Source organism: Oncorhynchus keta, unplaced genomic scaffold (assembly GCF_023373465.1).
Source record: "Oncorhynchus keta strain PuntledgeMale-10-30-2019 unplaced genomic scaffold, Oket_V2 Un_contig_3731_pilon_pilon, whole genome shotgun sequence".
Classification (NCBI taxonomy): Eukaryota; Metazoa; Chordata; class Actinopteri; order Salmoniformes; family Salmonidae; genus Oncorhynchus; species Oncorhynchus keta.
This window is the reverse complement of record NW_026287399.1, coordinates 9,259-36,956: the sequence shown is the minus strand read 5'-3', so window position 1 is coordinate 36,956 and position 27,698 is coordinate 9,259. Positions and strand designations below refer to the sequence as shown.

Here is a 27,698-nt window from a genome sequence, read left to right as displayed (position 1 = left end):
TACTCCTTATAGTCTCATTATTACCTCAACTACCTGGTACCCTGCACATTGACTCAGTACTGGTTCTCCTTATAGTCTCATTATTACCTCAACTACCTCGTACCCTGCACATTGACTCAGTACTGGTACTCCTTATAGTCTCATTATTACCTCAACTACCTGGTACCCTGCACATTGACTCAGTACTGGTTCTCCTTATAGCCTCCTTATTACCTCAATTACCTGGTACCCTGCACATTGACTCAGTACTGGTACTCCTTATAGTCTCATTATTCGCGTCAACGAGCGTCTAGAAGTCAGCTCTATTTGTGACGCAGATCGCGCTGCATCTCATTGGTTTATAGGAGCAGGTGCCATCTCCTCATTGGTTTATAGAAGCAGGTACCCACATGCCATCTCCTCATTGGTTTATAGAAGCAGGTACCCACGTGCCATCTCCTCATTGGTTTATAGAAGCAGGTACCCACGTGCCATCTCCTCATTGGTTTATAGAAGCAGGTACCCACGTGCCATCTCCTCATTTAGCAAAAAAACTTAACAAACATAACTTCTTTAAACAATAAAAGCTAATTTACAAACATTTCTGAAAATGGATATATAGCTTTTTGGAATGAAACTCTTGTTTCCCATCTGAGCTCAGAGTAGATGAGAGATGTAATGTTTGTCTCTGTTGTGTTGAAGCCCAATCAAGCAGGAGAGACCAGCCTCCCCTGTTCCCAGCTGTGTGTCCATGAAGAGTGACCGGTCTATGGAACCTCCTATAGTGTTTAGAGAGGGAGACTTTTCTACTGAACAAAGGTAAGAAGAACTCATGGGTCCTGGTCAGTGAGTTAAACAACACTGTCTCTAGTCATTTCTCCTCCCATTTTCCCATTTATTGTTGTTGTTTTCATAATCCATAGGCTCATCATATTGTCTATTTTCAAAGTCCTAAAACAAAATTAAACAAACACAACATTCCCTCCCTGTGTGTGTGTGTGTGTGTGTGTGTGTGTGTGTGTGTGTGTGTGTGTGTGTGTGTGTGTGTGTGTGTGTGTGTGTGTGTGTGTGTGTGTGTGTGTGTGTGTGTGTGTGTGTGTGTGTGTGTGTGTGTGTACTCCCTGGATGAGGAGATGTAACCTCATGTTTTGTCCACAGAAACCAACAGGAGAGATCAGAGTCAGAGATTCTCAGTGGTCAGTCTTCCCAGAGTCATCAAACAGACCTGGCCTCCATATTCAGTGTATGTGGTCCTGTTATGTACATTTGTTTTTGTTTACCTCAAGAAAAGTTGATCTGTCAATCATTCATTAATGTGTTAATGAGAAAGCATTTCTTCTCTTGCTTAACTCATTTACTTTATTTATTCCAGATGCTTGAAGAGAAAATTATGACATTTGTGAAGAACGAGCTGAAGATATTCAAGAGGATTCTTAGTCCAGAACTCCCAGAAGGCTTTGAGAGTCAGAAGCAGGAAGTGGTGGATGCTGAATATGAGAAGCAGGAGAGCAGTGCCAGAGAGGGGGCTCTGAAGATCACACTGCACATCCTGAGGAAAATGAACCAGAAGGAGCTTGCTGACACACTGGAGAAATGTAAGATCTGTCTGCCTCATGTTGAATGATGTTTTATAACATTTAAAAACTGTAGCCAAAGTACAGCTAAAGTAGCTGTGTAACTCAATGATATTGTAGCAGCCTTAACACAACACCTCGTGACCTCATCAAGTAGCAGCAGGGATGTGTTGTGGTGATTCATTTAGAGAGAGAGACAACATTAATAATACCATCAATAATACCAATAATAATATAATCAGTCACACCAGTCTATAATGCATTATGAAAACATTTACACATTTATACAGTCAGTTAAGAGAATAAATTATCATAATTAAAATCTGTTACGGGAATTAATATGTTTTAATACCCAATTAAATTAAACACTCTGTCCACTCGTAAGAATTTGTAAGACTCTTATTTGCATAAAATGGACAGAGACCAAAACCAATCAGCAGCGTTTATTCTCGAGAGAACTGAACATGAAACAATTTACCACAGATTATAAACTGAAAATGACACCATTAGTTTTCGAACTGTCCCGTCTCTTCTCCACCCGGTACAATGGCAGTATAGTTATAGTATAGTATAGTACAATGGCAGTGTAGTTATAGTGCAGTATAGTACAATGGCAGTGTAGTTATAGTATAGTATAGTACAATGGCAGTATAGTTATAGTACAGTATAGTACAATGGCAGTATAGTTATAGTACAGTATAGTACAATGGCAGTATAGTTATAGTACAGTATAGTACAATGGCAGTATAGTTATATATAGTATAGTTGCAGTATAGTATAGTACAATGGCAGTATAGTTACAGTATAGTATAGTACAATGGCAGTATAGTTATAGTGCAGTATAGTACAATGGCAGTATAGTTATAGTACAGTATAGTACAATGGCAGTATAGTTATAGTACAGTATAGTACAATGGCAGTATAGTTATAGTACAGTATAGTACAATGGCAGTATAGTTATAGTACAGTATAGTACAATGGCTCTATAGTTATAGTACAGTATAGTACAATGGCAGTATAGTTATATATAGTATAGTTGCAGTATAGTATAGTACAATGGCAGTATAGTTACAGTATAGTATAGTACAATGGCAGTATAGTTATAGTGCAGTATAGTACAATGGCAGTATAGTTATAGTACAGTATAGTACAATGGCAGTATAGTTATAGTACAGTATAGTACAATGGCAGTATAGTTATAGTACAGTATAGTACAATGGCAGTATAGTTATAGTACAGTATAGTACAATGGCTCTATAGTTATAGTATAGTATAGTACAATGGCTCTATAGTTATAGTACAGTATAGTACAATGGCAGTATAGTTATAGTACAGTATAGTACAATGGCAGTGTAGTTATAGTACAGTATAGTACAATGGCAGTATAGTTATAGTATAGTATAGTACAATGGCAGTATAGTTATAGTACAGTATAGTACAATGGCAGTATAGTTATAGTACAGTATAGTACAATGGCAGTATAGTTATATATAGTATAGTTGCAGTATAGTATAGTACAATGGCAGTATAGTTACAGTATAGTATAGTACAATGGCAGTATAGTTATAGTGCAGTATAGTACAATGGCAGTATAGTTATAGTACAGTATAGTACAATGGCAGTATAGTTATAGTACAGTATAGTACAATGGCAGTATAGTTATAGTACAGTATAGTACAATGGCAGTATAGTTATAGTACAGTATAGTACAATGGCAGTATAGTTATAGTGCAGTATAGTACAATGGCAGTATAGTTATAGTACAGTATAGTACAATGGCAGTATATTTATAGTGCAGTATAGTACAATGGCAGTATAGTTATAGTATAGTATAGTACAATGGCAGTATAGTTATAGTATAGTATAGTACAATGGCAGTATAGTTATAGTACAGTATAGTACAATGGCAGTATAGTTATAGTGCAGTATAGTACAATGGCAGTGTAGTTATAGTACAGTATAGTACAATGGCAGTATATTTATAGTACAGTATAGTACAATGGCAGTATAGTTATAGTATAGTATAGTACAATGGCAGTATAGTTATAGTATAGTATAGTACAATGGCAGTATAGTTATAGTACAGTATAGTACAATGGCAGTATAGTTATAGTGCAGTATAGTACAGTATAGTACAATGGCAGTATAGTTATAGTACAGTATAGTACAATGGCAGTATAGTTATAGTACAGTATAGTACAATGGCAGTATAGTTATAGTGCAGTATAGTACAATGGCAGTATAGTTATAGTGCAGTATAGTACAATGGCAGTATAGTTATAGTACAGTATAGTACAATGGCAGTATAGTTATAGTGCAGTATAGTACAATGGCAGTATAGTTATAGTGCAGTATAGTACAATGGCAGTATAGTTATAGTGCAGTATAGTACAATGGCAGTATAGTACAGTATAGTACAATGGCAGTATAGTTATAGTACAGTATAGTACAATGGCAGTATAGTTATAGTGCAGTATAGTACAATGGCAGTATAGTTATAGTACAGTATAGTACAATGGCAGTATAGTTATAGTGCAGTATAGTACAATGGCAGTATAGTTATAGTGCAGTATAGTACAATGGCAGTATAGTACAGTATAGTACAATGGCAGTATAGTTATAGTACAGTATAGTACAATGGCAGTATAGTTATAGTACAGTATAGTACAATGGCAGTATAGTTATAGTACAGTATAGTACAATGGCAGTATAGTTATAGTACAGTATAGTACAATGGCAGTATAGTTATATATAGTATAGTACAGTATAGTTATAGTACAGTATAGTTATAGTACAGTATGGTTCTCCCACCACTTTAGATAATTTATGACCAAGCCAAGGTCTTCCTGTGTAGATCATCATTCTAGCCAATCTGACGATAAGTTCATTCATTTTTACCAAGGAACAGACAGTCATTGTTCTCATTCTTGATTATATTTACACACATTATATTCAGTACTAGGATTAAAAGAAAATTCATACATCTATACAGTAACATAATAGTATTCTGATTAGTACATATACAGTAACATAATAGTATTCTGATTAGTACATATACAGTAACATAATAGTATTCTGATTAGTACATATACAGTAACATAATAGTATTCTGATTAGTCAGTCCTGATTGAAATGTATACATAATTAGTCATTATTGATTAAAAAAAACTTTATAACAGTCCTACAATACTGTAGACATTAAAACAGACGTAATATTAATATCCTCTGTGGTATTTCTTCATTCAGATGAGCTTGCTGTGATTTGCCAACGTGAACTTAAATCTAATCTAAAGAAGAAGTTTCAATGTGTATTTGAGGGGATCGCTAAACAAGGAAACCCAACACTTCTCAATAAGATCTACACAGAGCTCTACATCACAGAGGGTGGAACAGGAGAGGTCAATAATGAACATGAGCTGAGACAGATTGAGACAACAACCAGGAAACAAGCAAGACCAGAGACTCCAATCAAATGTAACGACATCTTCAAACCCTTAACTGGACAAGATAAACCTATCAGAACTGTGCTGACAAAGGGAGTCGCTGGCATTGGAAAAACAGTCTCTGTGCAGAAGTTCATTCTGGACTGGGCTGAAGGAAAAGCAAATCAGGATGTCCAATTTGTGTTTTCATTCCCTTTCCGGGAGCTGAATTTGATGAAAGGGGACAAACACACTTTCATTAAACTTCTCAATCACTTCTCAATGGAAACCAAAGAATCAAGAATCTCCAACTACGACAAGTACAAAGTTGTGTTCATCTTTGATGGTCTGGATGAGTGCCGACTGCCCCTAGACTTCCAGAAGAACAAGATCTGTTGTGACGTCACAGAGTCAACCTCAGTGGATGTTCTGCTGACAAATCTCATCAAGGGAAATCTGCTTCCCTCTGCTCTCCTCTGGATAACTACCCGACCTGCAGCAGCCAATAAGATTCCTTCAGGGTGTGTTGACCAGGTGACAGAGGTACGAGGGTTCAATGACCCACAGAAGGAGGAGTACTTCAGGAAGAGATTCAGTGATGAGGACCTGGCCAGCAGAATCATCTCACACATAAAGACATCAAGGAGCCTCCACATCATGTGCCACATTCCAGTCTTCTGTTGGATTTCTGCTATAGTCCTTGAACACATGCTGGAACATAAGAGAGAAGAGATGCCCAAGACTCTGACTGAGATGTACACACACCTTGTGGTGTTTCATACCAAACAGAAGAATGAAAAGTATCTTGGGAAAGAAGAGACAGGTCCACACAGGAATAAAGAGAGCATTCTGTCACTGGGAAAACTGGCTTTTCAGCAGCTTGTGAAGGGCAATCTGATTTTCTATGAAGAAGACCTGAAAGAGGCTGGAATTGATGTTAATGAAGCCTCAGTGTACTCAGGATTGTGCACACAGCTCTTTAAAGAGGAATGTGGGCTGTGCCAGGACAAGGTGTACTGCTTTGTTCATCTGAGCATTCAGGAGTTTCTGGCTGCTGTATATGTGTTCCTCTCATTCATCAACAACAATGAGAATCTAATGGCCGAACCGCAAACAAAGTCCAGCATCTTTGCTTCGCTGTTCAGAGACAAGCCTGAAGTTACTGTCTTCAAGAGTGCTGTGGATAAAGCCTTACAAAGTGAGACGGGAAACCTGGACCTTTTCCTCCGCTTCCTTCTGGGCCTCTCACTGGAGTCCAATCAGAAGCACTTACGAGGTCTACTGACAAAGACAAGAAGCAGCTCACAGAGCCATGAAGAAACAGTCAAGTACATCAAGGAGAAGATCAGGGAGAATCCTCTCCAGAGAGGAGCATCAATCTGTTCCACTGTCTGAATGAACTGAATGACCATTCTCTAGTGGAGGAGATCCAAAGATACCTGAGATCAGGAAGTCTCTCAAAACCCAAACTGTCACCTGCACAGTGGTCAGCTCTGGTCTTTGTGTTGCTGACTTCAGAAAAGGAGCTGGATGTGTTTGACCTGAAGAAATACTCCAGATCAGAGGAAGGTCTTCTGAGGCTGCTGCCAGTGGTCAAAGCCTCCAGAGATGTTCTGTGAGTAAATAAAATGACATTTAAGAACTAATCATCAGGAAGAAATATTCAGTTTAGAGAGAAATATGTATTATAATATGTATATATTGAAAAACACATTGAATAAATGCATTGATTTTCACATTAGTATAACAATATGACCATACAATTCTAGGAGACGGAATATGTTATGTTGTTTGAGAGAATAAACCAAATGCATCTACCATTGTCCTTCTACACTAATCGTTACATTAACAGTGTGTTTGTGAAGTCATGATGATCTCTTTGCAGGTTGTCAGGCTGTGGAGTCACAGAGAAAGGCTGTGCTTCTCTGGTCTCAGCTCTGGAGTCAAACCCCTCACACCTGAGAGAGCTGGACCTGAGTAACAATGACCTGAAGGATTCAGGAGTGAAGCTGCTCTCTGCTGGACTGGGGAATCCCCACTGTAAACTGGAGACTCTGAGGTCAGTATTCCTGTAGTTGGTCAACAAGTGATAACTGTTAGCTTCACTGTCTAAATAGATATGTTGTGGACTGTATACTCAATATAATCTAAATCTGATACCTCACTGTCTAAATAGATATGGTGTGGACTGTATACTCAATACAATCTAAATCTGATACCTCACTGTCTAAATAGATATGGTGTGGACTGTATACTCAATACAATCTAAATCTGATTCCTCACTGTCTAAATAGATATGGTGTGGACTGTATACTCAATACAATCTATATCTGATACCTCACTGTCTAAATAGATATGGTGTGGACTGTTTACTCAATACAATCTAAATCTGATACTCACTGTCTAAATATATATGGTGTGGACTGTATACTCAATACAATCTAAATCTGATACCTCACTGTCTAAATAGATATGGTGTGGACTGTATACTCAATACAATCTAAATCTGATTCCTCACTGTCTGTCTTCTGACTGATACTGCTTTTTAAACTGGTCTGGTCAGTCTACTATAATATTTGTACTATACAAATCAGGTAATGATTTGATCATTTGTCATTTTTAATGATGATACATTAATTTATGAATAGATATGGCAGGTTTCAGGACACTGATATATCTGAATATGTTGAAAAAATATACTGCCACTATTTTCACCACCAAAGAATAGCAGTGTGATTTTAATATGATTTGACTCTTTGCAGGTTGTCAGGCTGTCTAGTCACAGAGGAAGGCTGTGCTTCTCTGGTCTCAGCTCTGAAGTCAAACCCCTCACACCTGAGAGAGCTGGACCTGAGTAACAATGACCTGAAGGATTCAGGAGTGGAGCTGCTCTCTGCTGGACTGGGGAATTCCCACTGTAAACTGGAGACTCTGAGGTCAGTATTCCTGTAGTTGGTCAACAAGTGGTAACTGTTCACCAGATACACATGTGTTTACCAGACACACATAGTCCACACCATATGTGTTTGGACAGTGAAGATTACAGTTTTAAATGTGGTGCTCCAGCATTTTGGATTTGAGATAGAATGTTTCATATTAGGAGACAGTACAGAATGTCACATTTTATTTCAATGTATTTTCATAGATATATATTTTACAGTTTATAAATGAAAACACTTTATGTATCTAGTTCTCCCATTTGAAAAAGTAATAATATTTTGGATAAATTATTTTAGTCAAAAGTTTAGTATTTGGTCCCATATTCCATGCCTGCAATGCAGATTCGTTAATTTTATTTTTATTTTTTATTTCACCTTTATTTAACCAGGTAGGCAAGTTGAGAACAAGTTCTCATTTACAATTGCGACCTGGCCAAGATAAAGCAAAGCAGTTCGACAGATACGACACAGAGTTACACATGGAGTAAAACAAACATACAGTCAATAATACAGTATAAACGAGTCTATATACGATGTGAGCAAATGAGGTGAGAAGGGAGGTAAAGGCAAAAAAAAGGCCATGGTGGCGAAGTAAATACAATATAGCAAGTAAACCACTGGAATGGTAGTTTTGCAATGGAAGAATGTGCAAAGTAGAAATACAAATAATGGGGTGCAAAGGAGCAAAATAAATAAATAAATGAAATACAGTTGGGAAAGAGGTAGTTGTTTGTCTTCAATTATAGGTGGGCTATGTACAGGTGCAGTAATCTGTGAGCTGCTCTGACAGTTGGTGCTTAAAGCTAGTGAGAGAGATAAGTGTTTCAGTTTCAGAGATTTTTGTAGTTCGTTCCAGTCATTGGCAGCAGAGAACTGGAAGGAGAGGCGGCCAAAGAAAGAATTGGTTTTGGGGGTGACTAGAGAGATATACCTGCTGGAGCGTGTGCTACAGGTGGGAGATGCTATGGTGACCAGCGAGCTGAGATAAGGGGAGACTTTACCTAGCAGGGTCTTGTAGATGACATGGAGCCAGTGGGTTTGGCGACGAGTATGAAGCGAGGGCCAGCCAACGAGAGCGTACAGGTCGCAATGGTGGGTAGTATATGGGGCTTTGGTGACAAAACGGATTGCACTGTGATAGACTGCATCCGATTTGCTGAGTAGAGTATTGGAGACTATTTTGTAAATGACAGTCGGTAGGCTAGTCAGTGTTACAAGGGTATGTTTGGCAGCATGAGTGAAGGATGCTTTGTTGCGAAATAGGAAGCCAATTCTAGATTTAAATTTGGATTGGAGATGTTTGATGTGAGTCTGGACGGAGAGTTTACAGTCTAACCAGACACCTAAGTATTTGTAGTTGTCCACGTATTCTAAGTCAGAGCCGTCCAGAGTAGTGATGTTGGACAGGCGGGCAGGTGCAGGTAGCGATCGGTTGAAGTTAATCGGTTAATGATGATGAATGACAAAGTTACAGAGATACAAACATCATACCCCATGCATTAATGGTGAGAGGTTAGCATGTTTTGTTGTAGCCTCTGTTATTGGTAATGGTGAGAGGTTATCATGTTTTGTTGTATCCTCTGTTATTGGTAATGGTGAGAGGTTAACATGTTTTGTTGTAGCCTCTGTTATTGGTAATGGTGAGAGGTTAGCATGTTTTGTTGTAGTCTCTGTTATTGGTAATGGTGAGAGGTTAGCATGTTTTGTTGTAACCTCTGTTATTGGTAATGGTGAGAGGTTAGTATGTTTTGTTGTAGTCTCTGTTATTGGTAATGGTGAGAGGTTATTATGTTTTGTTGTAGTCTCTGTTATTGGTAATGGTGAGAGGTTAGCATGTTTTGTTGTAGCCTCTGTTATTGGTAATGGTGAGGTTAGCATGCTTTGTTTGTTGTATTCTCTGTTATTGGTAATGGTGAGAGGTTAGCATGTTTTGTTGTAGCCTCTGTTATTGGTAATGGTGAGAGGTTAGCATGTTTTGTTGTAGCCTCTGTTATTGGTAATGGTGAGAGGTTAGCATGTTTTGTTGTAGCATCTGTTATTGGTAATGGTGAGAGGTTAGCATGTTTTGTTGTAGCCTCTGTTATTGGTAATGGTGAGAGGTTAGCATGTTTTGTTGTAGCCTCTGTTATTGGTAATGGTGAGAGGTTAGCATGTTTTGTTGTAGTCTCTGTTATTGGTAATGGTGAGAGGTTAGCATGTTTTGTTGTAACCTCTGTTATTGGTAATGGTGAGAGGTTAGTATGTTTTGTTGTAGTCTCTGTTATTGGTAATGGTGAGAGGTTATTATGTTTCGTTGTAGTCTCTGTTATTGGTAATGGTGAGAGGTTAGCATGTTTTGTTGTAGCCTCTGTTATTGGTAATGGTGAGGTTAGCATGCTTTGTTTGTTGTATTCTCTGTTATTGGTAATGGTGAGAGGTTAGCATGTTTTGTTGTAGCCTCTGTTATTGGTAATGGTGAGAGGTTAGCATGTTTTGTTGTAGCCTCTGTTATTGGTAATGGTGAGAGGTTAGATGTTTTGTTGTAGCATCTGTTATTGGTAATGGTGAGAGGTTAGCATGTTTTGTTGTAGCCTCTGTTATTGGTAATGGTGAGAGGTTAGCATGTTTTGTTGTAGCCTCTGTTATTGGTAATGGTGAGAGGTTAGCATGTTTTGTTGTAGCCTCTGTTATTGGTAATGGTGAGAGGTTAGTATGTTTTGTTGTAGCCTCTGTAATTGGTAATGGTGAGAGGTTAGTATGTTTTGTTGTAGCCTCTGTTATTGGTAATGGTGAGAGGTTAGTATGTTTTGTTGTAGCCTCTGTTATTGGTAATGGTGAGAGGTTAGTATGTTTTGTTGTATCTGTTTGGTAATGGTGAGAGGTTAGTATGTTTTGTTGTAGCCTCTGTTATTGGTAATGGTGAGAGGTTAGTATGTTTTGTTGTCCTCTGTTATTGGTAATGGTGAGAGGTTAGCATGTTTTGTTGTAGCCTCTGTTATTGGTAATGGTGAGAGGTTAGCATGTTTTGTTGTAGCCTCTGTTATTGGTAATGGTGAGAGGTTAGCATGTTTTGTTCTAGCCTCTGTTATTGGTAATGGTGAGAGGTTAGTATGTTTTGTTGTAATCTCTGTAATTGGTAATGGTGAGAGGTTAGTATGTTTTGTTGTAATCTCTGTAATTGGTAATGGTGAGAGGTTAGTATGTTTTGTTGTAGTCTCTGTTATTGGTAATGGTGAGAGGTTAGTATGTTTTGTTGTAATCTCTGTAATTGGTAATGGTGATGTTGTACCATCTGTAACTGTCACACTCATTATCATGGCATCATCAGGATTAGTTTAGTAGTGCTTAGAAAGATGTTATCTACTCAGACAAAAAATTACTCCAGTCATGAATCACAATTGTTTTAATGAACAAAAATAACCCAAAATAACCCAAAACAAACTGTAAATGCAACAAACGAGTTTGTCACGACTTCCGCCGAGGTCGGTCCCTCTCCTTGTTCGGGCGGCGTTCGGTGGTCGACGTCACCGGCCTTCTAGCCATCGCAGATCCACTTTCATTTTCCATTTGTTTTGTCTTTGTTTTACACAGCTGGTTTCATTTCCCCAATTACATGTTCAATATTTAACCCTCTTTTTCCCCTTTGTTTTCTGTCTGTTCGGTCTGTTATTGTGGGCTCGGTATTACGACATGTTAGTAGAATATTTGAGTAAAGTTACTTGTGCTACTCATCTCTGCTGTCCTGCGCCTGACTCCTCTGCACCAGCTACACCCAGACCATTACAGGGACACATCTCTGCTGTCCTGACTCCTCTGCACCAGCTACACACAGACCACTACAGGGACACATCTCTGCTGTCCTGACTCCTCTGCACCAGCCTCACCCAGACCATTACAGAGACACATCTCTGCTGTCCTGACTCCTCTGCACCAGCTACACCCAGACCATTACAGAGACACATCTCTGCTGTCCTGACTCCTCTGCACCAGCCTCACCCAGACCATTACAGAGACACATCTCTGCTGTCCTGACTCCTCTGCACCAGCCTCACCCAGACCATTACAGAGACACATCTCTGCTGTCCTGACTCCTCTGCACCAGCCTCACCCAGACCATTACAGAGACACATCTCTGCTGTCCTGACTCCTCTGCACCAGCCTCACCCAGACCATTACAGAGACACATCTCTGCTGTCCTGACTCCTCTGCACCAGCTACACCCAGACCACTACAGAGTTTCAGTCACAAGCTGGATGAAGTCATTGCGTTCAAGGAATATCGGACCAAATACTCAACTTTTGACTATTTTAATACACTGAAAGTTAATTGGTCAGAATACTTATGATTTCTTCAAATGGGGGGACTAGATATATAAAGTGCTTTTATTTTTCTAAATGGTGAAACAGATATGTATTAAAATACCCTCAAAAAAACGGTGACATTATAAACTGTCACCTCATATGAAACATTTGATCTGAAATCCAAAATGTTGGAGAATAGAGACACATTTAAAATGTTAGCTTCACTGTCTAAATAGATGTGGTGTGGACTGTATACTCAATACAATCTAAATCTGATACCTCACTGTCTAAATAGATATGGTGAGGACTGTATTCTCAATACAATCTAAATCTGATTCCTCACTGTCTAAATAGATATGGTGAGGACTGTATTCTCAATACAATCTAAATCTGATTCCTCACTGTCTGTCTTTTGACTGATACTGCTTTTTAAACTGGTCTGGTCAGTCTACTATAATATTTGTAATATGCATCTGTCTATCTACAAGCAATACTTGGAAAATGTGTCATTTCTAATAATGAAACATCCATTGATGAATAGATTTCAGGACACTGATATATCTGAACATAAAAAAAACATATACTCTCACTATTTTCACCACCAAAGAATATCAGTGTGATTTTAATATGATTTGACTCTTTGCAGGCTGTCAGGCTGTGGAGTCACAGAGGAAGGCTGTGCTTCTCTGGTCTCAGCTCTGAGGTCAAACCCCTCACACCTGAGAGAGCTGGATCTGAGTAACAATGACCTGAAGGATTCAGGAGTGAAGCTGCTCTCTGCTGGACTGGGGAATTCCCACTGTAAACTGGAGACTCTGAGGTCAGTATTCCTGTAGTTGGTCAACAAGTGATAACTGTTCACCAGATCCACATGTGTTTACCAGACACACATAGTCCACACCATGTGTTTGGAGAGTGAAGATTACAGTTTAAATGTGGTGCTCTGCTCCAGCATTTTGGATTTGAGATATAATGTTTCATATTAGGAGACAGTACAGAATGTCACCTTTTATTTGAGGGAATTCATACACATATTTTACCGTTTAGATATGAATAGTGAATAATGATGAATAACAATGTTCTAGAGGCACAAATATCAGTATAAATTCTAATCTCGTCTGTTATTGGTAATGGTGAGAGGTTAGTATGTTTTGTTGTAGTCTCTGTTATTGGTAATGGTGAGAGGTTATCATGTTTTGTTGTAGTCTCTGTTATTGGTAATGGTGAGAGGTTATCATGTTTTGTTGTAGTCTCTGTTATTGGTAATGGTGAGAGATTAGCATGTTGTGTTGTAGTCTCTGTTATTGGTAATGGTGAGAGGTTAGCATGTTTTGTTGTAGTCTGTTATTGGTAATGGTGAGAGGTTAGTATGTTTTGTTGTAGCCTCTGTTATTGGTAATGGTGAGGTTAGCATGTTTTGTTGTAGTGTCTGTTATTGGTAATGGTGAGAGGTTAGTATGTTTTGTTGTAGTCTGTTATTGGTAATGGTGAGAGGTTAGCATGTTTTGTTGTAGTCTGTTATTGGTAATGGTGAGAGGTTAGTATGTTTTGTTGTAGCCTCTGTTATTGGTAATGGTGAGGTTAGCATGTTTTGTTGTAGTGTCTGTTATTGGTAATGGTGAGAGGTTAGTATGTTTTGTTGTAGTCTGTTATTGGTAATGGTGAGAGGTTAGCATGTTTTGTTGTAGCCTCTATTATTGGTAATGGTGACAGGTTAGTATGTTTTGTTGTAGTCTCTGTTATTGGTAATGGTGAGAGGTTAGCATGTTTTGTTGTAGCCTCTGTTATTTGTAATGGTGACAGGTTAGTATGTTTTGTTGTAGTCTCTGTTATTGGTAATGGTGAGAGGTTAGCATGTTTTGTTGTAGCCTCTGTTATTTGTAATATATATATGCCATTTAGCTGAGAGCTAAATTGTTTATCCAAAGCGACTTACAGTCAGTGTGCATACATTCTTGTTGTATGGGTGGTCCCGGGAATAACCCACTAATGGCGTTACAAGGCATGCTCTACCAACTGAGCCTCTGTTACCTCTAACCTGTAATGGTGAGAGGTTAGCATGTTTTGTTGTAGCCTCTGTTATTGGTAATGGTGAGAGGTTAGTATGTTTTGTTGTAGCCTCTGTTATTGGTAATGGTGAGAGGTTAGCATGTTTTGTTGTAGCCTCTGTTATTGGTAATGGTGAGAGGTTAGTATGTTTTGTTGTAGTCTGTTATTGGTAATGGTGAGAGGTCAGCATGTTTTGTTGTATCCTCTGTTATTGGTAATGGTGAGAGGTTAGTATGTTTTGTTGTAGCCTCTGTTATTGGTAATGGTGAGAGGTTAGCATGTTTTTTTGTAGCCTCTGTTATTGGTAATGGTGAGAGGTTAGTATGTTTTGTTGTAGCCTCTGTTATTGGTAATGGTGAGAGGTTAGCATGTTTTTTTGTAGCCTCTGTTATTGGTAATGGTGAGAGGTTAGCATGTTTTGTTATGACCTCTGTTATTGGTTATGGTGAGAGGTTAGCATGTTTTGTTGTCTCTGTTATTGGTAATGGTGAGAGGTTAGTATGTTTTGTTGTAGACTCTGTTATTGGTTATGGTGAGAGATTAGCATGTTTTGTTGTAGCCTCTGTTATTGGTAATGGTGAGAGGTTAGCATGTTTTGTTGTAGCCTCTGTTATTGGTAATGGTGAGAGGTTAGCATGTTTTGTTGTAGTCTCTGTTATTGGTAATGGTGAGAGGTTAGTATGTTTTGTTGTAATCTCTGTAATTGGTAATGGTGATGTTGTACCATCTGTAACTGTCACACTCATTATCATGGCATCATCAGGATTAGTTTAGTAGTGCTTAGAAAGATGTTATCTACTCAGACAAAAAATTACTCCAGTCATGAATCACAATTGTTTTAATGAACAAAAATAACCCAAAACAACCAAAACAAACTGTAAATGCAACAAACGAGTTTGTCACGACTTCCGCCGAGGTCGGTCCCTCTCCTTGTTCGGACGGCGTTCGGTGGTCGACGTCACCGGCCTTCTAGCCATCGCCGATCCACTTTCATTTTCCATTTGTTTTGTCTTTGTTTTACACAGCTGGTTTCATTTCCCCAATTACATGTTCAATATTTAACCCTCTTTTTCCCCTTTGTTTTCTGTCTGTTCGGTCTGTTATTGTGGGCTCGGTATTACGACATGTTAGTAGAATATTTGAGTAAAGTTACTTGTGCTACTCATCTCTGCTGTCCTGCGCCTGACTCCTCTGCACCAGCTACACCCAGACCATTACAGGGACACATCTCTGCTGTCCTGACTCCTCTGCACCAGCTACACACAGACCACTACAGGGACACATCTCTGCTGTCCTGACTCCTCTGCACCAGCCTCACCCAGACCACTACAGAGACACATCTCTGCTGTCCTGACTCCTCTGCACCAGCCTCACCCAGACCATTACAGAGACACATCTCTGCTGTCCTGACTCCTCTGCACCAGCCTCACCCAGACCATTACAGAGACACATCTCTGCTGTCCTGACTCCTCTGCACCAGCCTCACCCAGACCATTACAGAGACACATCTCTGCTGTCCTGACTCCTCTGCACCAGCCTCACCCAGACCACTACAGAGTTTCAGTCACAAGCTGGATGAAGTCATTGCGTTCAAGGAATATCGGACCAAATACTCAACTTTGGACTATTTTAATACACTGAAAGTTAATTGGTCAGAATACTTATGATTTCTTCAAATGGGGGGACTAGATATATAAAGTGCTTTTATTTTTCTAAATGGTGAAACAGATATGTATTAAAATACCCTCAAAAAAACGGTGACATTATAAACTGTCACCTCATATGAAACATTTGATCTGAAATCCAAAATGTTGGAGAATAGAGACACATTTAAAATGTTAGCTTCACTGTCTAAATAGATGTGGTGTGGACTGTATACTCAATACAATCTAAATCTGATACTCACTGTCTAAATAGATATGGTGTGGACTGTATACTCAATACAATCTAAATCTGATTCCTCACTGTCTAAATAGATATGGTGTGGACTGTATACTCAATACAATCTAAATCTGATACCTCACTGTCTAAATAGATATGGTGTGGACTGTATACTCAATACAATCTAAATCTGATACCTCACTGTCTAAATAGATATGGTGTGATACCTCTGTCTAAATAGATATGATGTGGACTGTATACTCAATACAATCTAAATCTGATACCTCACTGTCTAAATAGATATGGTGTGGACTGTATACTCAATACAATCTAAATCTGATACCTCACTGTCTAAATAGATATGGTGTGGACTGTATACTCAATACAATCTAAATCTGATACCTCACTGTCTAAATTGTGAGCGTACCAAGTAATTAGGCGTCACTCTAAAGCGGGAAGGTGGAATAAACGAGTCAGGAGTAGGTTTTTCTGATTGAACACGGTTCTCTATTGAGGGTATTTTGTCAACAAAACCATTCTAACATAAGCAATGAAAAATCCTCCAAGGAAAAAACACACATCTTCTTCTCCAGATGAAACAAGAACACAATAGGATAATCTTTAAACTACAACAAACATAAATCACGGGTTTGTCACCATCTTCGTGGTTCATTCAGCACAGCTTCTCTCTCTCGGTGGCCATCTTCCAGAGATAGTTTTCCCCCTTCTCTGCTGGTTCCATTCTCTCTTTATAGGGAAGAAGGAGAGTATCTCATTAGTACCGTCAGCTGTGCTTAATTGACTCTGGTTACCTTGTCTCCCATGCTTTGTTGGGCTACTATCCATGAGCCCAGCCTGCCCTCTAGTGGTCCTTCCACATACCTTCCCCCAGGACCGAACCGGAGGGTCGGGCGCCAGACGCACCGTCTTGGTCGCGTCGGGACAGCGCGTCTGCATTCCCGTTCCTCGATCCGGCCCTGTGGATGACATGGAAAGAGAACGGTTGTAAAGACAAAAACCATCTGGCTATTCTGTTGTTATTGTTTCTCTTACCAGCCATCCACGTGAGGGGCGCATGGTCAGTAACTAATGCAAACCTCCGACCCAGTAGGTAGTACCGGAGATAATCGAGGGCCCACTTGATGGCTAAGGCCTCTTTCTCTACGGTCGCATACCTCTGTTCCCGATCGCTGAGTTTCCTACTAATGAAGAGAATCGGCTTCTCTGCTTCACCTTCACCCTGAGCTAGTACGGCTCCGAGCCCTGTATCCGAGGCGTCGACCTGCACAATGAACTCTTGTGAGAAGTCCGGAGCCTGTAGAACGGGATCGGAACACAGGCCATCTTTTAACAATTGAAAGGCCTCTTCCGTCTCTTCTTTCCACTCTACCTGGTTTGGCAGGTTTTTCCTGATGAGGTTTGTGAGGGGTTGGCAATGGTTGCATATCCCGGGATAAAACGGCGATAATATCCTGTTATCCCTAAGAAGGCCCGAACGTCTCGCTTGGTCGGGGTCGAGGCCAGTCACGAATTGCCCTGGTCTTCTCTGCCTGCGGGCGTATTTTCCCATTCCCCACGGTATACCCCAGGTATTCCGCTTCGGACAGGCCCAGGCAGCATTTATTTGGATTGGCTGTCAACCCTGTGGCTTCCAAACTCACGAGCACCGCCCGTAATCGCAGGAGGTGACTATCCCAGTCCTCGCTGTGGATGACCACATCGTCTATGTACGCCGCTGCATACTCTTGATGGGGCCGTAGAATGGCATCCATGAGGCGTTGGAAGGTTGCAGCAGCTCCGTGCAGTCCGAAGGGCATCCTCACATACTGGAAAAGCCCCTCTGGGGTGGCGAAGGCAGTCTTTGGGCGATCCTCCGGAGCCACCGGCACTTGCCAATATCCCTTCGTCAAATCCAGGGTAGTGATGAACTTGGCCTTTCCTAAGCGCTCCAAGAGTTCATCCACGCGGGGCATGGGGTACGCATCGAATGTAGAGATGGCATTCACGCCCCTAAAGTCGTTGCAGAGTCTCATACTACCATCGGCTTTGGGGACCAGGACTATGGGACTGGACCACTCGCTCGTCGAGGGCTCGATCACGCCCATCCTCAACATCTCCCTCACCTCTTTCTTAGCGATGACTCGGCGAGCCTCAGGAATCCTGTAAGGGCGGATATGCACTTTCTTGCCGGGTTCAGTGTGGATATGGTGGAACAGGACATCTGTTTGTCCTGGGAATGGAGAGAATATTCGACCAAAGTTCATAATCAGCTTGTCTAGCTGCCTTGACTGCTCCGGTAGGAGAGTTTGGCCACGGCGCACCTCTGGTAGAGCCTTTTCTTTCTTTGCCCTCCAGGGCCATCAAAGCCACCTCCTCCTCTCGTCCATGGTACGTCTTCAGCAGGTTTATGTGATAGAGTTGGACCTTCTTCCTCCTGTCAGGTTGCTTGATGAGGTAATTGACCGGTGAGACCCTTTTCATTACCTCGTAGGGCCCCCTCCACTGCGCCAGCAAGCGATGTTCGGCCGTGGGCACAAGCACCATCACTTTCTCTCCCACGGTGAACTCACGGGGGTCGCAGATTTATCATAGGCCCGGCCTTGGGTCCTTTGGGCCTTCTCCATATGCTCCTTGACTATGGGCCACACTGCTGACAGGCGGTCTCTCATCAGGGTAACATGTTCTATTGTAGATCGAAAGGGGCATGGTTGGGTCTCCCAGGTCTCCTTGGCTAAGTCGAGGATTCCTCGACAGGGTCTGCCATAGAGCAATTCAAACGGAGAGAATCCAGTGGATGCCTGGGGTACTTCTCGCAGGGCAAACATTAAGTGTGGGAGAAGCATGTCCCAGTTTTTCCCGTCTCGGGACACCACTCTTCTCAACATGCTTTTAATTGTTTTGTTCAAGCGTTCACACAACCCATCTGTTTGAGGGTGGAATATGCTTGTACGTATCTGTTGAACCTGATATAACCGACACAAGTCCTTCATCAACCGGGACATGAACGGGGTTCCTTGATCGGTTAAGATAGTCTTGGGAAGGCCCACACGAGAGAACATCAGGAATAACTCCTTGGCAATTCCCTTTGACGACATGTTACGTAGGGGTATGGCCTCCGGGAACTTGGTAGCATAATCTATAACCACTAGGATGTACTCGTGTCCTCTGGCGGATTTTGGGAGGGGTCCTACGAGGTCCATAGCTATGCGTTCAAAGGGAGTCTCTATGATGGGGAGAGGAATCAAAGGGTTACGTAGGTGTGGCCGTGGGGCTGTACGTTGACATTGATCACACGTCTTACAATACCTGGCCACATCTCGGGTGACACGGGCCAATAGAATCTCTGCATGATTCTGTCAATCGTCTTGTCTCGTGCCAGGTGTCCTCCTAGGACGTGGGAATGGGCTAACTGTAGAACTGTATCCCTGTATGGTCTAGGCACCATTAGTAATTCCTGGTTTTCCCCCTTCGTCGTACGACCCAGTATAAGAGACCCCGCCTGATTGCATAGTAAGGAAGAGGGGCTCACCTGATCCGTCGACGTTCCTTCCGTCGATCACCTTCACCTTCCTCATGGCCTCCCTTAGGTCTGGGTCTCTATGCTGCGAGGTGCCGAACTGTCCCTTTAATTCCTGGGGCAGGTCAACCTCAGTAGAGGGATGTGGAGGTTGTTCCACATCCCCATCAGGGAGACCGAGGAGAATCCCTTCCAGGTTCCCTCCTCGGATGGAGCTTCAAATATATCCCTTAGTGCCTGGTTGCTCCTTCCTTTTGGAGTGAGAATAGGCAGATTCACAGTGGGGTAATAGTGGGTGTCTCCATGGATACATGATACAGCTACTTTGTCTGGTAGCAGTGTGGCGGAGGTCACCATCCGCTCCTCTACTAACGTAACCATACTTCCCGAGTCGAGAATAGCTACCACATCTTGTCCTTCAACTCGCACCGGAATCTCTGAGGCTGGGGCTATCTCTGCTAACCAACAGTGTTGATCCTGCCCCCTCAAAACGGGATGTGTGGGGATAGGCAGTGATGACTCCGTGACCATGGGCTCATCCTTGCTAGGACATTGTGGGGCATAATGGTTGGGAGACTGACACTTATAACACCGACCCGGCTGTGTGGTGGCTGACTTCTCCCACCTCCGGGGGGGGCTTGGACGTTTCGGTGGCGGGCGCGCCGGGGTGAGTCGTGGTACGGGATTGGAAGACTCCTTCCGTTCCTCCTTGTCACTTTTTAACAACTCCCCTGTAGACCGATATGTTTCCACCGCCTGGGCTATGTCGTCGGCTGACAACGGGTTGGCTTGCCCCACAACCCTTCCACTACGAGAGTCTCTATCACATGTCCTACTCCCTTTCCAGGTTCTAGCCACTGTTTCGTCAGTCGTATTAAGGCGAAGATCTGAGCACGGACGGGTTGATCAGCTGTATAGGTCCATTGATGGAACTTTACAGCCCTATCTCTGGCAGTCAGCTGGTACCGGGACAGGATCTCGGTTTTGAGTCGCCCATAGTCCGCAGCTTCGTGGGAATCCAGGTCAAAATAGGCTTCCTGGGCCACCCCGGTCAAAAGAGGAGCTAATGCGCTAGCCCATTCTGTGGGCGGCCACTCTTCCAAGGTGGCCGTCCTTTCGAAGGTCATGAGAAAGGCCTCAATATCATCCTCCTTGGAGAGACGAGGTAAGATGGCGTGAGCAGCCGCTCTTGGCCTAACTGTAGGTTCTTCTCGTCGACTCAGCTGTTGTTGCAGGAGTTCTATGGTTGTCTGCTGTGCCGTGATCAATTGTTGTAGTAGGGCGTTATCCATCGTTCTTGAATGGTTCCTCCGGGTCTTCTGGAAGAATATTAATTTACTCACTTATCCTTGTGTCACTCGTCCACCTAATGCCTGCATCCTCCACCAATGTGAGCGTACCAAGTAATTAGGCGTCACTCTAAAGCGGGAAGGTGGAATAAACGAGTCAGGAGTAGGTTTTTCTGATTGAACACGGTTCTCTATTGAGGGTATTTTGTCAACAAAACCATTCTAACATAAGCAATGAAAAATCCTCCAAGGAAAAAACACACATCTTCTTCTCCAGATGAAACAAGAACACAATAGTATAATCTTTAAACTACAACAAACATAAATCACGGGTTTGTCACCATCTTCGTGGTTCATTCAGCACAGCTTCTCTCTCTCGGTGGCCATCTTCCAGAGATAGTTTTCCCCCTTCTCTGCTGGTTCCATTCTCTCTTTTATAGGGGAAGGAGAGTATCTCATTAGTACCGTCAGCTGTGCTTAATTGACTCTGGTTACCTTGTCTCCCATGCTTTGTTGGGCTACTATCCATGAGCCCAGCCTGCCCTCTAGTGGTCCTTCCACAAAATAGATATGGTGTGGACTGTATACTCAATACAATCTAAATCTGATACCTCACTGTCTAAATAGATATGGTGTGGACTGTATACTCAATACAATCTAAATCTGATACCTTACTGTCTAAATAGATATGGTGTGGACTGTATACTCAATACAATCTAAATCTGATACCTCACTGTCTAAATAGATATGGTGTGGACTGTATACTCAATACAATCTAAATCTGATACTCACTGTCTAAATAGATATGGTGTGGACTGTATACTCAATACAATCTAAATCTGATACCTCACTGTCTAAATAGATATGATGTGGACTGTATACTCAATACAATCTAAGTCTGATACCTCACTGTCTAAATAGATATGGTGTGGACTGTATACTCAATACAATCTAAATCTGATACCTCACTGTCTAAATAGATATGGTGTGGACTGTAAACTCAATACAATCTAAATCTGATACCTCACTGTCTAAATAGATATGGTGTGGACTGTATACTCAATACAATCTAAATCTGATACCTCAATGTCTAAATAGATATGGTGTGGACCGTATTCTCAATACAATCTAAATCTGATACCTCACTGACTAAATAGATATGGTGTGGACTAAATAGATATGGTGTGTATACTCAATACAATCTAAATCTGATACCTCACTGTCTAAATAGATATGGTGTGGACTGTATACTCAATACAATCTAAATCTGATTCCTCACTGTCTAAATAGATATGATGTGGACTGTATACTCAATACAATCTAAATCTGATACCTCACTGACTAAATAGATATGGTGTGGACTGTATACTCAATACAATCTAAATCTGATACCTCACTGGCTAAATAGATATGGTGTGGACTGTATTCTCAATACAATCTATATCTGATACCTCACTGTCTAAATAGATATGGTGTGGACTGTATTCTCAATACAATCTAAATCTGATTCCTCACTGTCTAAATAGATATGGTGTGGACTGAATACTCAATACAATCTAAATCTGATTCCTCACTGTCTAAATAGATATGGTGTGGACTGTATACTCAATACAATCTAAATCTGATACCTCAATGTCTAAATAGATATGGTGAGGACTGTATTCTCAATACAATCTAAATCTGATACCTCACTGTCTAAATAGATATGGTGTGGACTGTAAACTCAATACAATCTAAATCTGATACCTCACTGTCTAAATAGATATGGTGTGGACTGTATACTCAATACAATCTAAATCTGATACCTCAATGTCTAAATAGATATGGTGTGGACCGTATTCTCAATACAATCTAAATCTGATACCTCACTGTCTAAATAGATATGGTGTGGACCGTATTCTCAATACAATCTAAATCTGATACCTCACTGTCTAAATAGATATGGTGTGGACTGTATACTCAATACAATCTAAATCTGATTCCTCACTGTCTAAATAGATATGATGTGGACTGTATACTCAATACAATCTAAATCTGATACCTCACTGACTAAATAGATATGGTGTGGACTGTATACTCAATACAATCTAAATCTGATACCTCACTGGCTAAATAGATATGGTGTGGACTGTATTCTCAATACAATCTAAATATCTGATACCTCACTGTCTAAATAGATATGGTGTGGACTGTATTCTCAATACAATCTAAATCTGATACCTCACTGTCTAAATAGATATGGTGTGGACTGTATACTCAATACAATCTAAATCTGATTCCTCACTGTCTAAATAGATATGGTGTGGACTGTATACTCAATACAATCTAAATCTGATACCTCAATGTCTAAATAGATATGGTGAGGACTGTATTCTCAATACAATCTAAATCTGATTCCTCACTGTCTAAATAGATATGGTGAGGACTGTATTCTCAATACAATCTAAATCTGATACCTCAATGTCTAAATAGATATGGTGAGGACTGTATTCTCAATACAATCTAAATCTGATTCCTCACTGTCTGTCTTTTGACTGATACTGCTTTTTAAACTGGTCTGGTCAGTCTACTATAATATTTGTAATATGCATCTGTCTATCTACAAGCAATACTTGGAAAATGTGTCATTTCTAATAATGAAACATCCATTGATGAATAGATTTCAGGACACTGATATATCTGAACATAAAAAAAACATATACTCTCACTATTTTCACCACCAAAGAATATCAGTGTGATTTTAATATGATTTGACTCTTTGCAGGCTGTCAGGCTGTGGAGTCACAGAGGAAGGCTGTGCTTCTCTGGTCTCAGCTCTGGAGTCAAACGACTCACACCTGAGAGAGCTGGATCTGAGTAACAATGACCTGAAGGATTCAGGAGTGAAGCTGCTCTCTGCTGGACTGGGGAATTCCCACTGTAAACTGGAGACTCTGAGGTCAGTATTCCTGTAGTTGGTCAACAAGTGATAACTGTTCACCAGATCCACATGTGTTTACCAGACACACATAGTCCACACCATGTGTTTGGAGAGTGAAGATTACAGTTTAAATGTGGTGCTCTGCTCCAGCATTTTGGATTTGAGATATAATGTTTCATATTAGGAGACAGTACAGAATGTCACCTTTTATTTGAGGGAATTCATACACATATTTTACCGTTTAGATATGAATAGTGAATAATGATGAATAACAAAGTTATAGAGGCACAAATAGCAGTATAAATTCTAATCTCCTCTGTTATTGGTAATGGTGAGAGGTTAGCATGTTGTGTTGTAGCCTCTGTTATTGGTAATGGTGAGAGGTTAGCATGTTGTGTTGTAGTCTCTGTTATTGGTAATGGTGAGAGGTTAGTATGTTTTGTTGTAGTCTGTTATTGGTAATGGTGAGAGGTTAGTATGTTTTGTTGTAGTCTGTTATTGGTAATGGTGAGAGGTTAGCATCTGTTATTGGTAATGGTGAGAGGTTAGCATGTTTTGTTGTAGTCTCTGTTATTGGTAATGGTGAGAATGGTTAGCATGTTTTGTTGTTGTAGTCTCTGTTATTGGTAATGGTGAGAGGTTAGCATGTTTTGTTGTAGTCTCTGTTATTGGTAATGGTGAGAGGTTAGCATGTTGTGTTGTAGTCTCTGTTATTGGTAATGGTGAGAGGTTAGTATGTTTTGTTGTAGTCTGTTATTGGTAATGGTGAGAGGTTAGTATGTTTTGTTGTAGTCTGTTATTGGTAATGGTGAGAGGTTAGCATGTTTTGTTGTAGTCTTTGTTATTGGTAATGGTGAGAGGTTAGCATGTTTTGTTGTAGTCTCTGTTTTGTTGGTGAGAGGTAGTCTGTTGTTAGTCTGTTATTGTAATGGTGAGAGAGGTTTTGTTGTAGTCTTTGTTATGTTTTGTTTTTGTAGTCTCTGTTATTGGTAATGGTGAGAGGTTAGCATGTTGTGTTGTAGTCTCTGTTATTGGTAATGGTGAATTAGCATGTTGTGTTGTAGCCTCTGTTATTGGTAATGGTGAGAGGTAGCATGTTTTGTTGTAGTCTCTGTTATTGGTAATGGTGAGAGGTTAGTATGTTTTGTTGTAATCTCTGTAATTGGTAATGGTGATGTTGTACCATCTGTAACTGTCACACTCATTATCATGGCATCATCAGGATTAGTTTAGTAGTGCTTAGAAAGATGTTATCTACTCAGACAAAAAATTACTCCAGTCATGAATCACAATTGTTTTAATGAACAAAAATAACCCAAAATAACCCAAAACAAACTGTAAATGCAACAAACGAGTTTGTCACGACTTCCGCCGAGGTCGGTCCCTCTCCTTGTTCGGACGGCATTCGGTGGTCGACGTCACCGGCCTTCTAGCCATCGCCGATCCACTTTCATTTTCCATTTGTTTTGTCTTTGTTTTACACAGCTGGTTTCATTTCCCCAATTACATGTTCAATATTTAACCCTCTTTTTCCCCTTTGTTTTCTGTCTGTTCGGTCTGTTATTGTGGGCTCGGTATTACGACATGTTAGTAGAATATTTGAGTAAAGTTACTTGTGCTACTCATCTCTGCTGTCCTGCGCCTGACTCCTCTGCACCAGCTACACCCAGACCATTACAGGGACACATCTCTGCTGTCCTGACTCCTCTGCACCAGCTACACACAGACCACTACAGGGACACATCTCTGCTGTCCTGACTCCTCTGCACCAGCCTCACCCAGACCATTACAGAGACACATCTCTGCTGTCCTGATCTCTGCTCACCCAGACCATTACAGAGACACATCTCTGCTGTCCTGACTCCTCTGCACCAGCCTCACCCAGACCATTACAGAGACACATCTCTGCTGTCCTGACTCCTCTGCACCAGCCTCACCCAGACCATTACAGAGACACATCTCTGCTGTCCTGACTCCTCTGCACCAGCCTCACCCAGACCACTACAGAGTTTCAGTCACAAGCTGGATGAAGTCATTGCGTTCAAGGAATATCGGACCAAATACTCAACTTTTGACTATTTTAATACACTGAAAGTTAATTGGTCAGAATACTTATGATTTCTTCAAATGGGGGGACTAGATATATAAAGTGCTTTTATTTTTCTAAATGGTGAAACAGATATGTATTAAAATACCCTCAAAAAAACGGTGACATTATAAACTGTCACCTCATATGAAACATTTGATCTGAAATCCAAAATGTTGGAGAATAGAGACACATTTAAAATGTTAGCTTCACTGTCTAAATAGATGTGGTGTGGACTGTATACTCAATACAATCTAAATCTGATACTCACTGTCTAAATAGATATGGTGTGGACTGTATACTCAATACAATCTAAATCTGATACCTCACTGTCTAAATAGATATGGTGAGGACTGTATTCTCAATACAATCTAAATCTGATACCTCAATGTCTAAATAGATATGGTGAGGACTGTATTCTCAATACAATCTAAATCTGATTCCTCACTGTCTGTCTTTTGACTGATACTGCTTTTTAAACTGGTCTGGTCAGTCTACTATAATATTTGTAATATGCATCTGTCTATCTACAAGCAATACTTGGAAAATGTGTCATTTCTAATAATGAAACATCCATTGATGAATAGATTTCAGGACACTGATATATCTGAACATAAAAAAATATATACTCTCACTATTTTCACCACCAAAGAATATCAGTGTGATTTTAACATGATTTGATTCTTTGCAGGCTGTCAGGCTGTCTAGTCACAGAGGAAGGCTGTGCTTCTCTGGTCTCAGCTCTGGAGTCAAACCCCTCACACCTGAGAGAGCTGGACCTGAGTAACAATGACCTGAAGGATTCAGGAGTGAAGCTGCTCTCTGCTGGACTGGGGAATTCCCACTGTAAACTGGAGACTCTGAGGTCAGTATTCCTGTAGTTGGTCAACAAGTGATAACTGTTCACCAGATCCACATGTGTTTACCAGACACACATAGTCCACACCATGTGTTTGGAGAGTGAAGATTACAGTTTAAATGTGGTGCTCTGCTCCAGCATTTTGGATTTGAGATATAATGTTTCATATTAGGAGACAGTACAGAATGTCACCTTTTATTTGAGGGAATTCATACACATATTTTACCGTTTAGATATGAATAGTGAATAATGATGAATAACAAAGTTATAGAGGCACAAATAGCAGTATAAATTCTAATCTCCTCTGTTATTGGTAATGGTGAGAGGTTAGCATGTTGTGTTGTAGCCTCTGTTATTGGTAATGGTGAGAGGTTAGCATGTTTTGATGTATCCTCTGTTATTGGTAATGGTGAGAGGTTAGCATGTTTTGTTGTAGTCTCTGTTATTGGTAATGGTGAGAGGTTAGCATGTTGTGTTGTAGTCTCTGTTATTGGTAATGGTGAGAGGTTAGCATGTTGTGTTGTAGTCTCTGTTATTGGTAATGGTGAGAGGTTAGTATGTTTTGTTGTAGTCTGTTATTGGTAATGGTGAGAGGTTAGTATGTTTTGTTGTAGTCTGTTATTGGTAATGGTGAGAGGTTAGCATGTTTTGTTGTAGTCTTTGTTATTGGTAATGGTGAGAGGTTAGTATGTTTTGTTATAGTCTTTGTTATTGGTAATGGTGAGAGGTTAGCATGTTTTGTTGTAGTCTGTTATTGGTAATGGTGAGAGGTTAGCATGTTTTGTTGTAGTCTCTGTTATTGGTAATGGTGAGAGGTTAGTATGTTTTGTTGTAATCTCTGTAATTGGTAATGGTGATGTTGTACCATCTGTAACTGTCACACTCATTATCATGGCATCATCA

The 27,698-nt window shown here is 40.6% G+C and overlaps 1 protein-coding gene and 1 long non-coding RNA gene across 2 annotated transcripts in view; one reads left to right on the top strand and one right to left on the bottom strand.

Moving 5' to 3' along the window:
* LOC127924144 (NACHT, LRR and PYD domains-containing protein 12-like) overlaps window positions 1-26,817 on the top strand; it is a 49,578-nt gene extending 22,761 nt beyond the window's left edge. The window contains 10 exon segments of the mRNA XM_052508589.1: window positions 682-798; window positions 1,138-1,222; window positions 1,352-1,574; window positions 4,800-6,329; window positions 6,332-6,590; window positions 6,861-7,034; window positions 7,738-7,911; window positions 12,841-13,014; window positions 23,695-23,868; window positions 26,628-26,817. Of these exon segments, the coding sequence (XP_052364549.1) occupies window positions 682-798; window positions 1,138-1,222; window positions 1,352-1,574; window positions 4,800-6,329; window positions 6,332-6,590; window positions 6,861-7,034; window positions 7,738-7,911; window positions 12,841-13,014; window positions 23,695-23,868; window positions 26,628-26,817 (3,100 nt within the window).
* Window positions 16,026-23,688, bottom strand: LOC127924145 (uncharacterized). The gene is made up of 7 exons (XR_008116922.1): window positions 23,151-23,688; window positions 22,854-23,030; window positions 22,146-22,617; window positions 21,836-21,894; window positions 21,542-21,776; window positions 16,409-16,526; window positions 16,026-16,144 (listed from the first exon to the last, which is right to left on the bottom strand). It is a non-coding gene; the product is annotated as an uncharacterized LOC127924145 (long non-coding RNA).
* Window positions 26,818-27,698: the final 881 nt, after the last annotated feature.